Here is a 13,148-nt window from a genome sequence, read left to right on the forward strand (position 1 = left end):
ACACCATCAGATAAATAGCTCACACACTGTGCGCTACGGCCAACTACTCACCAAAAACTTGCCCACTATGGTTCCTTACTCACATACGCTCACGTAACCCCTCCGCGTTGGTACATCACTGCACCCTGCATGCTTCTTGACTCATAATCGCACAGGCATAGTTTCGGCTCGGCCCACACAGAAGCTGACCCACTGGGTTCAGACGCCCATCATTTGATAATCTTTCAGATTTGTCAGAGGAGCCTAGCGGTTGGCGCACGTGCTCCGACACAAATAGGGAGCAGCTTCTTTTAGTGTTTCAGAAACATACGGCATTCCCGAATAAATTTCTTTTTTTAATGAATCAAATCTGTACTGCACAGGAAATGTGGACCGATTCCCAAATAAATGACTCTTATGTGTTGGTTCTTTTAAGTAAGTAGAACAAACACTAACGTTCTGAAGTTTGGGCACAGTACTTTTTTTTTAATATTGCATGTTACAATTTTAAGCAGCACAACTGTTTTAACATTGATATGATGTGACACTGAAGAATGGAATAATGATTCTGAAAATACAGCGTTGCCATCACAAGAATAAATGACATTTTATAATATATTCAAATAGAAAATAGTTATTTTAAATTATAATAATATTTCACAATGTTACAGATGTTTACTGTATTTTTTAGTGAAATAAATGCAGTATTGGTGAGCATAAGATACTTCTGATCACACACTTTTGATCGTGGAACTTTTGAAAACTTACAATTAGTTTTGTCAGTAGTATTTTATAAACATTTATTATTTTATTTAGTATATTTTGCTTTATTTTTATACATTTTTCAGTGTTATTGGCATTTTATTAAATGTATTATATACGACCCTGGATCACAAAACCAGTCACAAGTCGCACAGGTAAATTTGTGGCAATAGCCAACAATTCATTGTATGGGTCAAAATGATTGATTTTTCTTTTATGCCAAAAATCATTAGGCTATTAAGTAAAGATCATTGTAAATGTCCTACCGTAAATATATAAAACATTTATTTTTGTGAGTGAATGCAACACAATCGCGAACATAAATGCGATTTTCTCAGTGTGATTTTTTTTTTGCACCCTCAGATTCCAGAATAGTTTTATTATACTATATATTATTAAATCTTGTCCAAACCATATATAAATGGAAAGCTTATTTATTCAGCTTTCATATGATGTATAAATCTCAATGTCAAAAATGTTAACCATGTGACTGGTTTTGTGGTCCAGGGTCACATTATTATTAGTAGTATTTATTGAAATCATGGGAATGGAATGGGAAAAAAAGGCTTTTTCAAAAAAAAATTATATCACTTTAGTGTGTTTTGGGCAGTTGCCTTAAGTTTTCCATTCAGTTGCTAAGGTGTTCTGCATGTTGCTATGCTGTTGTTGTGATGTTCTGAGATGTTGCCAACCTTCAAGTCTTCATGGTATTCTAGTCCCTAGATATGACTCAGATTCTTCCTTCAATGAAGGTCTGATCACTTAAAGTAATAGCACACCTCGTTTCCGCTTGGCTGTAGTTATGGCTGAAAGAATTCATTCCTTTCGCATCCTCTTCCTCCATCTCTCGTCCGACACCTTCACCTCCATCGGCTATACAGTCAGCCCTGACGACGCGTCATCCCTTTTTAAAGGGTGAATCACCAGCCATAGTTCACATCTGTTCTCAGCTCAAAGAACCTAACCAGGGAAAGCAAGCAATTACCGGTGGGCTTTTTTTTTAAATCAACTCTTTGGCGAGTCAGCTGGGGGGCTTGGGATGGGGGGAAGGTGGGCGGAGGAGATAATTAGACATGGTTAAAAATATCCCAGCTCATTGTCTCCGCTGTCCCACATCCTCAGATAAGTCTGTGGCTAGTGGCGCAAGGATCATGTGCTACTGGGAGGAATGTTTTGAATGCTTGAGATTGTTACGTGCGGTGCAACTGAACGGCTGCTGAGACTCACATGACCGGGGTCGACATGCTTAGAAGAAGCTGTTTCTATGTTTTGACTGCTTCTCAGCACAAGATGAAAATGCTAAGATCTGGCCACGTTTCTAAATCATGTTCATTCGCACACTTTACACATGCATTTTCACATTTGTTTGATCACATTCATGTATTTTCATGGTTTTATGTTTTTTCCCCCAAAACTTTTACTTGTAGTCCCTCCAAATATTGAATCATTGATATATTCTGCAGTTGTTTGTTTCTGCCTATATCTGAATATGTATAAGGTTGGTAAAGAACAAATACTTATACAATTTCCTGTTTCTGCAGCCTTCACTTCCTGTCCTGTATACTCTATCCAGTCAAGCAACCCATGAGGCCGTTCACCTCCTCTGCAGGATGTTGGTCTTTGACCCAGTAAGTGTCCTTGATACTCTATTCTCTTAAACTGGAAGATTACAAACTAAAGACCAAAAAAAATTAAAAATGATTTACACACACACGCACATATATATTATTTATTTATTTTTTATATATAAAATATATAAATAATATTACATGAATATTATAATATATTTAAGATTATTTGTATAAAGCTTTTTTTATGTATAAATTTAACATATATGTATATAATATATGTACATGAATATATATATATATATATATATATATATATATATATATATATATATATATATATATATATGATTATTTTAATATTATTAAAATTTTATTACAATTATTACATTTATTATTTAATTTAATATATATATATATATATATATATTTCATTTTAAAATATAATATAATATATGTGATTGTATATTATTAAAATGAAATTTTATTATATAGATTATACATTTTTTTAATTTACAAAATGTTATATAAAATAATTTATGATTATTTATATATTATTGAAATGAAAAATTATGTTATTAATAATTTAAAATATATTTATATAATTTACATTCATTTGTAATATTAACATTTCATTTTCAATTTAAAACATATCAGTAAAATAGATTTTGAAAATGAAATTTCAATCAGAACAATTCTGTTCCCCAATCCAGTCGAAGCGGATCTCTGCGAAGGACGCCCTGGCGCACCCGTATCTGGACGAGGGGCGTCTGCGGTACCACACCTGCATGTGCAAATGCTGCTACACCACATCCTCTGGCCGCGTCTACACCAGTGACTTTGAGCCTGTCACCAACCCCAAGTTTGACGACGGCTTTGAAAAGAACCTGACGTCAGTTCGGCAGGTCAAAGGTTAGCGCGGCGCTCTCCCCTGTTGATGATGATTCATTCAGCTCTTATTACGCATTGTGCATATTATACAACACGTGAGCCAAATATTGTTGCTCTATTGATTTACACTTTTGTCCTGATCCACCTTCGGTTTGTAAACGACGTGTATAAGAGCTAAAGGTCTTAATTGAATTGGCGCATGGGCCCATCATGCCACTGCATGTTAATCAAAAGTCTTGCTGGGCGTCTCCTGCTCCAGATCCCCTGCTGCTCCTGTTGTTTTCGTGCCTTGTTTTCACCCTTCATTCAGGGCCCCTGGATCTGTGCTTGCCTTCCACTGTCAGTGGGTATTAGTGAGAGTCTGTCGCTAAAAGCAGGCTTACTGTGCTGTCGGCTCAAAATAACTCTGCCCTTCACCCTCCCTCCTCATCCTCCATCCTGTGTGCAACGTGTTTCCACTGGAGGATTAATCTGTGCGGATGGAGCCGACAGCCTAGAGACCTAAAGCGCTTTAGGGTAGGCAGCCGTGTTTGGAATGCGAGGGGAACCCCTTTTGGATCGGCATAAGAGGAGTTTCCACGTTGCCTGAGCTAGTTTAAGCTTAACAGCTCGTCTACTAAATTAAAGAGCACAGCGGTTTAGAAGATATTACAGATATTAGTCCACCTGTGGAATATTCCATTAACCTGAAATTTTACTGCTAGAATAGATCTTCACTTCATTCATAGTTTAGATTTGGACTTCTAGTCTGGAAGGAGTGTCATCCAAGCCAGTTACATCGCTCCACCTTCTTTGTTACAAGGAATGATGACAACATTTTTGTTTAAACTATGCCTTTAACAGGTGAACAGGTTTAGCTTGCTGTATACTTGTTAAAGGGTTGGTTCAACCAAAAAATTTAATTTCAGTCATTAATTACTCACCCTCATGACGTTCCAAACCCGTAAGACCTTCGTTCATCTTCAGAACACAAATGAAGATATATTTGATTAAATCCGAGAGCTATTTTAACAATGTCTTTACTATCTTTCTGGGCCTTGAAATTGGTAATTATGTTGCAGTCTATGGAGGGGGTAAGAAAGCTCTCGGATTTCTTCATTTGTGTTACAAAGATGATCGAAGGTCTTGCGGGTTTGGAATGACATGAGGGTGACTAATTGATTACATAATGAAAATTTTTGTGTGAATCAACCCTTTAATGAGATTAACCTAAAAATGAAAATTCTGTCATCATTTACTCACACTCATGTTATTCCAAACCCATATTTTCTTCGACATGAGCAAAGGGAGAAAGTTTAAACATTTTTCTGAACTATTCTTTTAACCATGATTGCTTGTAACTTTTAAACTGTTATTATTTAAACCCGTTATTATTGCTTATTTCTCATCATCCCTCCTCTTTTTCCCCCACATAGAGATTATTCATCAGTTCATCCTGGAGCAGCAGAAGGGAAATCGGGTACCGCTGTGTATCAACCCCCAATCAGCTGCCTTCAAAAGCTTTATCAGGTGAACCCTTTTTCTGTACATACTCTTTAATTTTACCTTGTTCAGGTCATATTTCTAAAAATAGCATAAAGTAAATGAAGTCTGTGTTTTGGTCCATAAAGATTTTTGCTTAGAATGTTTTTTTTTAGATGTACTTTATGATTTAAATAATAATATAGTTATTTAATTTGTATTAATAATTTATATTTTTTATTTATTAGAATTATTATTATTTTACATTTCAGAAGTGAGAATGAGATTTTTCAAATTACAAGAGCTGCTGATAATTGTGAGCGTGATCAGTTTTATGAAAATAATATAACAGTGCAAAGAATTCATTTTTATTAGAAACATACTTTTTATTTAAATTTTGTGACATTCACCTCCATGTCTATGTTCCTAACCTCAGGGTTAACAGACTTAACATAAAAGCCAGTCAGCGTGAATGTCATGATTTTTTTTAACCATGTTTTTGCTTTGGGTTTCCATTGCCAACATGCAATTATTTCATATTTTGGCAAACATTTTACATAAAAGAGTGTTTAATGTCTTTTCTAACTATTATTGGTGGTAACTACTGCAACTTTAGATGTCCTGATGAATCTAGTGCTTTTCAAGCATATCTTGCAACTTATTTTCCAGTGTCTCAACACTAGATGGAGACATCACCTTATCCTTAAAGCAAGACATAACAATCCCTTCTTTCTTTCTTTCTTTCTTTCTTTCTTTCTTTCTTTCTTTCTTTCTGTCCACAGCTCGACAGTAGCTCAGCCCTCTGAAATGCCTCCATCTCCTCTAGTTTGGGAGTAGCTGAGGATGGCGGAGAAGATGGCGTCGATGTGGCGGAGGACGTCCCTCCCGCGTCCACCCTCGCCCCCCACGGACTACTGACCCCCAGGCTTCCCCAAACCTGCGTAGCATTTCACTGGAGTCTAGGACTAGCCATGCGGCTGATGTGTGTGTGTGTACTGTAATACTTACTAAATTGGAGTTTATAGAAGCAACCACTGCTGATGAGTTCAAGCGGGACACGGGAAGGGTGGGCCTGGTCACGGGGGGTCCGTTCGTACATACCCACTGCTCTGTAGTAGTATACTGAAGGTTTGCGCTCGTGAACCCGTACTTTCGGCAGACGAAGTCGACCCCTGTGGACTTGAATGTATTTTGAACAGCAGGGCAGCAGAATCTGCGCAGTATCCCTGAAGGAAAACTCTTCACGACTATGTGTGCGAGTAATCATGCTTTATTTATTCATGGAAACAGAAAGTGCAGTGCTTCATGTAGTATGGAAAGAATTGTTTTTTCACACGCTAGCACCTTACTAAAAACCAGGGCCATCGTCTAGGGTGGAAAACCGCTGTCCCGGCCCTCAAAGGTCCTCTGTAGTAGCCTATTCATTAGGCCAACCCATATAAATTTGTCCCGGGCCTTGTCAATTTTAGCGCCGGCCCTCGTAAGAACTGTGACCACTCGTTCGGCTAGAGTGAGCTGCTCATTGCGTTTATTTCCTGCAACAGCGGTGTGATTTTTAGGAGTTTCTTCCATTTGTGCTGTCATCTGCACTCTTCCTTTCTTTCTCTATCGATCTATGTTCGCATCTCGCTTTCCGTCTCATATTCAACTTTCGTCAGTAAAAGCAAATCAGTATTCTTTAGCGCAGCACTTGGCAGAGATACTGATTCATAGATACTGTTTCATAGGTTTCTCTTAGTACTCCTTAATGTGGATGTGATGTCAGTATTTAGCACTTCGGGTGGGTGAGTGACTGAACGGCACAGCGGTTGAGGATCCAAAGCATGCGACATTGGCTCGAAAACGAAATGCTCGTGCCTAAAGGGTTTATTTGAAGCAAAGGAGACTTAGTGCGTGTGTCCAGAAATCTTGCAGGTGCTCGTCTCCTACCAAGACTGAAAACCCAACTAGCATGTAGTGACATAATATAGGGAGGTTGTTCTCAGATGACCTTCGAACCCTGCTATCCCTGATAGAGTATCTAGAATAGCATGCGAACCAAATTAAAAGCCTAAAAAGTAAAAAAAAGCTAAGAAATTAGATAAATAATAGGTTGAAGTGTTGGTCAACCAAACCATTCCTTAATTGCAATGGTATATTACCAAACCTTGTCCGTGAAGACAAGCGACGAACGCCATTGTGAGTGCATGTATAGACCCGTGCATGTTTATAACTGACTGTGGCATCACGCCAGTGATCCTGTGTATGTCAGTTCAGTGTCGTCTTCTTTGACCCCCCCTTCAAAAGCTCTTTTTCTGTTGAAAGACTTGTGGAGAGGATGGATCTGAAAAGGGTGCCTGGGAATGGCATACGTTGTGTGTCTGGAAAGCAATTGGAAGTCGTTTTCACTCACTGTACCATGCTTAAATTTCCCATAATGCTTTCTGCACTCTCTCAGACTAAAAGAAAACAAATGGAAAATATTTAATATATTTTTAGATAATTATTTTTATTTCTTCCTCAATGTGCTATGGCATGCTTTCCCATGATCCACTGAGTATGGTATGTAAATAAGCGAGTAGCAGGTAGATTTCAATAGAAACACAAAATCTACAAAAAACAAAAACAAACGACGTATAAAATAAAAAAATCGCCAAACAAAAAAAACAACAACTATGTAATACTGCTGTATAGAAGTTGAATTAGCCTGCACATTTTTAGGGCTGTGAAATTTTATTTTATTTTTGAGACTTGCATATAATTGTACATATTTTTTTTCTTCTCTCTTTTCTTCTTTTTATTTTCCCCTGCACTAGAAAGTGTAGACAAAGAAATAATCCAAAACAGTATAAGTACAAAAACAAACAAAAAACACATAACCAATTATGTTAATTGTGTCTTGTGTGCTGCAGAGCTGTGGATATGAGTATTGAAGTAGAGCCCTTTTTTAATTATTATTATTATTATTAATTTCCTTTAAAGAAACACTGAACTGTTTGTGTATATGTATATAATGGATTCACATTGTTGGTCTCTACCTCTCGAGCTCAATGACTTGGTTGTTTACCTCCACGCTTTTATTTTTATGTGGAGATTTAAAACTTGAATGTCCCTTCCGACTTTTATATTCCTATCAAACCCTGTATAAAGAAATCAAAGTCATTACAATTGCGATTGGTTGGAGTTGGTTCCCATCATATCCTTGTACAAAGTACCATATTCTCACCCCAGTGTTCTCTGACTGTTAGATCACACAGCATACTTGTCCTGCGAGACAACCTAAGATAATTGACATGGCATCCTTCACCGAGAGACAGCGGATGAGATAAACGTACAAAACACGTGGCAGAAGCAGGCGTATCTGAGATAACGTGCGGATTCAAACAGAACCTGTGAGACGAGACTAACACGCAAGCTCCAATGGGCCAAAAAGGGGAAGGTACTGCACTTGCTGTCAAGTTTTATAAGGAAGTTTGAAGTTTATACTTAGAGTTAATGGTATTTGAATACATTTTATGACATATATATGACTATAATATAAAATTTGCATTCGATGCCCTGAAAGCGGAGGAGGTGATTCTTAGGGACCGGAAGGACTCTGTGGATGTGTTCTGTGTTTTTGAAAAATCGCCGGTCTCTTTTCAGAGTGTAGATTTGAAGTACAGTGGTGAAGCTCATTAAATGTTGACATTTAAAAAAGCAAGCTGTTTCTGTCCTCATTTTACTTATTTTAAATATGTGGATTTAGCAATCGATTTTTAAATGTTCTTTACTGCATGTTTCAAGTTTCAAATTGAGCACCGAATTGCTAACTTCAAATGCCAGTATTTGGAAAGCTGTTTAATTTGTGTCTCTATCTGTTTTAAAAATGAATTTGCTTATGTTGTTTTTTCTTTCAGAAAGGTGCTATGGTCACACTCAGGCACTATAATGTTTTTGTTTAACTTTTATAAATTATGATTATATGCTTATGTACACAAAAGGGAACTTACGGTAACTTACTGGCAATAGTGCTGCCAGTAAGTTACCACAAAAATATGATAAAAAATGTCTAACAGTGCAGTTACAGAGGATGTCCCAATAGGATGGAAATAAAAAGGGATTGGGTGTAAGCATAGATGAGGGTAACAACTTAAAGTTAATTATGATATTAACCATCTTTTGAAATTTTGGTAATATCATACCAAAGAGAATGGAGTGTTTTAGAGTAAAACAAACCAACTAATATATTGTTAATACTTACTCATGTTTGTGCTGCTGTTTTCCCACCAAAATGATGTCACTCCCTAGGATGATGTCATTATGCACGTTTTTTTTTATTAGTGAGTGTGATTTTATGGAAGACAAACAGAATGGACCATGAAATTTAGTGCACAGAAGAAAAAAAACGTATAAATCAGGGAGTCAAAAAAAAGTCTAAAAACCATTAAATTAAACATGTTTTGTTTGATTGGATTAAAAGAGAAACACTTCTAAATATGTATTTAAAAATTACTTTTTTTCAGGCATGTGCTCAAACCAAAGTGGAATTATTTAAAACTATGTTCATACCTGTGTTCATTTAATTGTAATAAAAGAAAACTAATGTAATTTCTTTAACATGCGAGACATAAACGCGCTGAATTACTTTATTACACAAACGAAATAACAACAATTATGAATGTTTGTAAGTTCATGCAACATTCTTGTAGGTTTCGTTGAGGTGTTAATGCAAGAAACATGTTCTGCTGAGATCTAATCAAGACGTCTAAATGTGACCAATGGAAAAGTACAAACAGTTTAGGAAATATGGCAAAACTGGGGGAATGTTCCAGAAAGTTCAGCTCATTAGAGGGGTTTACACCTCTTTCAAGTGTAACTTTGTAAGAAATGATCTTTCATTCACAACTATATGATTTATGAATCTTATTTTTAATCTACACTGCTCAGCGAAGATTAACTCCCGGTTTCGCAGACGAGTCTTAAGCTAGTCCCAGACTAAAATGCATGTTTTAACTGAAAGCAACTTGCACTGACATATCTTAAAATATCTCAAGATGAACATCAGAAATGTTTTTTGTTAGGGCACTTTTTTAAAAGCTACTTTAATGTCCTAATTGAACTAAGGCCTAATCCTGGCTTAATAAGCTCTGTCTGTGAAACCAGGCCTCAATGCTATAGTAGTGACTTCTAAGCATCAAATATAACAACTATGATATGAGAAGATAAAGTTAGACAGTATAAAGGCACAGTGTAAAGATGTGTGGATTCATAAACGATGACTAATATTAATCACTTGTTGTTTATGACATTTTTTGGAAAGTTTGTTGGGTCATTTATCTATAAAAAGGATTCAATCAGCCCACACAGCATCAAAAGCAGTCTTAACAGAACTGTCTTTTGTTATAAGGTCAGGATCATAGACTCTAATGTCTTATTATGAGATGTGTTTGACTTTTTGGGTTAATATCTTGAAACCTCACAAAATGTTATCGCTGATGCATGGGGAATTCTTCATATGCGCAAGTACACACACACACACTGTAAGAATGACTTTGATGCTGCTGGGGCTTTTCTTTCTTAAACAATAAGCGCTTTCACTGGCGTCTCCAGGTGAAATGAGGGAATTGTGGGCCGTCATCTGAATGATGTATTGACTCGACGTGCAGACAACAGGACAACAGGTTCTCAGCACCTTTCATTTCATTCAAAGGTCAAATACACAAGACAAACAGGATAAATACACCATAAGGTTGTTGTTTTTTTTAAATAAAAAAATCAGTAATAACTACATTGATCTTACAAGAAATAAAACATTTTTTTTTTAATAATAAAATAATAAGGAAGTGCAGTGTACAAAATGTATTTTGAATACTGCGTACCAATGCTTGTTGGTCTTTGGTCATGAATTCCATTAAGACAGAAAGCGTGTCAAAGAGGAACCTAAACCTCTATTTATATTAATTATGGGTGAATAGCCTACATTGCGAAATTAACAGTGAATTTCCGAGATGTAGTCATTTTGAACAATGTCATATCTGCGTGCACACAGTTTCAGGCTATGCGCTTAACTTAAAAAGAAAATCATACAACTGTGTCCTCAAACGCATTTTTTTAATATTTACATATTTTTGTAATAAGACAGAACAATAGTTACTTTTAGATTACTTTTAACCTAACTCATTTATCACATTGAAATAAACAGGATACCATATTGTAGCCATATTGATATAAAAATACAAAGAGAAAGAAAATATATTCCATTCTGGATATATTTATAAACAACATGAAGTGCATTAAACATTAGCCTACATTACATCAGGGTTTCCCAAACTGGGGTGTGAAGAAACTGCAGGGAGTTTGTTAGTTTAATAATAAAATAAAAAAAGTTAGGCTATTGTTAGGCTAATTAAATAAATCATTAATCAATAAAAAATGTGTTCGAAAGACAATTTCACAAAACAAGACTTTCTGAATATTTTTTTTTTCCACATATTTAAGAGATATGCTTTTTTAGAAAGAGAAATTAAAAATATGAAAACAAATTCACCCTTTTCAGATCCATCAAAATTATGAATTATTTTGTGTTAATAATTTGTAAGATGCATGTAATCAATAAAAAAGTAACTAGTCTGTGTAGTACTTAATTTTTGGAATGTAAACCACCTTACATTATGAAATCAGTTGGGCTACTACCAGAAATGTTTGAAAAATAATCAGCATCATTTTACTGAACAGATTATAACGATCTTCAACAGAAGAAGAGATTACTTTTATTATGAAATAACTTCAGGTTAGAAGTCGATGAGGAAGTGGTTCCTCTGTTATGTGTATCCTTCACCTTTACATTTCAAACTATGTGCATGCGACGAGTGTTATACGTCTTATTATATAGTTACAACTCGAAATAGGCCAGATATACTCAATGTTATTGTAGTGCTTAGACTTAGCAATCAAACTTCGAAAAAAGTGCAAGTGCCACTGCCAGCAGAACACAGACCCTCCTCATGCCTGATCTGATCCGCACGCCGGTGCAGCTTTACCGCTTTCTGCTGCGCTGCTGCAAACTCCTGCCATCACCAGCCATGCAAAAACACTACCAACACGCCATCAGACAGGTACTTTTATAAACCTCAAACCGAGCTACCTATCAGGCTGCAATTAGAATATAACCCGAGAAATGATATGTGCATGAGATTCACCTGTTCTGCTGTCAGGTGTCAATGTGAGGTCAGCCCGATGTTCCCACAGCCCTATGGTCCTATGTTCCCACATTTCTAATTTTTATTTATTTATTTTTTTACGATTTGTCTAAACCCCAGTTATGGGTAGGTTTAGGGGTCGGGTCAGGGGTAGGCCATTTGTGGGAACATAGGGCTGTGCTGTGGGAACATAGACATGCTCCCGTCAATGTGACTTTATTTTCTTTCAGAGCTACAACAGTCATGCGGATGAGGATGATCCAGAAAGGATTCAGATGATCATTCAAAGAGCTATATCCGACGCTGAATGGATATTAACTAAAGTACACGCTTCTTTGGCACCAGAGAAAATACGAATCTTCATTATTTGATTCACATTTGATTATAACGTTTTTATCTTCTTTCCTAGTACACTAAAAAGAAGTGATCACCATGGAAAGTATACAGCATGAAGCTGACAACGGTCATTTAGCCCACAGACTTTTGCTGCTAAACATACCAAAATGAAACTGAAATCATACCCACAGATTGTAGATCACCAAATATTCATACAAGTATAACATTTGGCTGGTTTTTACTTGATAAGTTTTTATAAGAGTCCCGTTAAAAAGCATCCCGTTGTGTTCTGAAAACTTGATGTTTTATATAAAGACAATAAAACAAGGCCCACACCCTTAGATTGGCCTTTTATTCACTTTGGATCAGTAGGGGCTCCTGACCGTAAGTTTAGGTCGATTCTGGGTCTTTGGGTTGTGCTTCCTTTGCAAAGCCATTCAAATGATTGATGCATATGAAGTCATATGCTTGCAAGTTAACTTAATATTGTTTTTTTGTGTTAATAAATGTATTTAATGTTACATTTGTCTACTTAGAATTTTTTTCCCCACCAAAAAATTAGTTTGAGATAACAATAGTTGGCAAACCCAAAAAATTAATAAAAAAATTTTATTAATGTGAAATAGTAAATAGGCAGTGCAGTGGGATCAATTTGATCTTTGTAAAAAATCATTTTGTTCTCGTGACAAAGCAGGTAAGGTTTCTGTTTATGAACATGATCATCTGGTTTGTAACACCTGGTTATATAAACTTTTTTGATATTGTGGGTAATGAGGAAGAATTAGAGTAACTCATTTAGCATATCAAATGTACCGATATATTATGTAATGTAAATCATTGTCCAGGAATACATTTGATCTTTTTCCTTCCCAGACAAATAATCACTGCAGTAATTCACAGAAATCATTAAATTTATTGTTAGCTACTGGAAGCTGGCCTGTAAAAATTTGTGTTTATGACAGGTCAGATGTTCCAGATAATGAATTTATTT

At 36.0% G+C, this 13,148-nt stretch overlaps 2 protein-coding genes across 3 annotated transcripts in view; both read left to right on the forward strand.

Annotated features, from left to right (window-relative positions):
- nlk2 (nemo-like kinase, type 2) overlaps positions 1–8,343 on the forward strand; it is a 76,205-nt gene extending 67,862 nt beyond the window's left edge. Inside the window, exons 8-11 of the mRNA XM_084127158.1 lie at positions 2,283–2,369; positions 3,023–3,221; positions 4,616–4,709; positions 5,444–8,343. Coding sequence (XP_083983284.1) covers positions 2,283–2,369; positions 3,023–3,221; positions 4,616–4,709; positions 5,444–5,498 — 435 coding nt within the window. The 3' untranslated portion in view covers positions 5,499–8,343. The remainder of the gene's footprint in view (positions 1–2,282; positions 2,370–3,022; positions 3,222–4,615; positions 4,710–5,443) is intronic.
- A 3,072-nt stretch (positions 8,344–11,415) lies between these two features.
- Positions 11,416–12,678, forward strand: lyrm9 (LYR motif containing 9). 2 transcript variants are annotated; one of them, XM_084127186.1, is made up of 3 exons: positions 11,416–11,737; positions 12,052–12,144; positions 12,231–12,678. In XM_084127186.1, exons 1-3 carry the CDS (start codon positions 11,627–11,629, stop codon positions 12,246–12,248), a joined length of 222 nt encoding a protein of 73 aa, XP_083983312.1. In that variant the 5' UTR covers positions 11,416–11,626; the 3' UTR covers positions 12,249–12,678. The 2 variants fall into 2 exon arrangements, with proteins under 2 accessions (XP_083983312.1, XP_083983311.1); XM_084127185.1 differs by having other exon boundaries at positions 11,420–11,737; positions 12,052–12,325.
- Positions 12,679–13,148: the final 470 nt, after the last annotated feature.

This window comes from Abramis brama (genome assembly GCF_963993115.1).
Source record: "Abramis brama genome assembly, chromosome: 10".
In the NCBI taxonomy this organism is placed as follows: Eukaryota; Metazoa; Chordata; class Actinopteri; order Cypriniformes; family Leuciscidae; genus Abramis; species Abramis brama.

Bases quoted from the DNA above. Each gene is read 5' to 3' on its own strand.
- lyrm9 (XM_084127185.1), top strand. From the start codon at position 11,627: ATGCCTGATCTGATCCGCACGCCGGTGCAGCTTTACCGCTTTCTGCTG. The intron at 11,738-12,051 runs GTACTTTTATAA...ATTTTCTTTCAG, and splicing joins ACCAACACGCCATCAGACAG to AGCTACAACAGTCATGCGGA.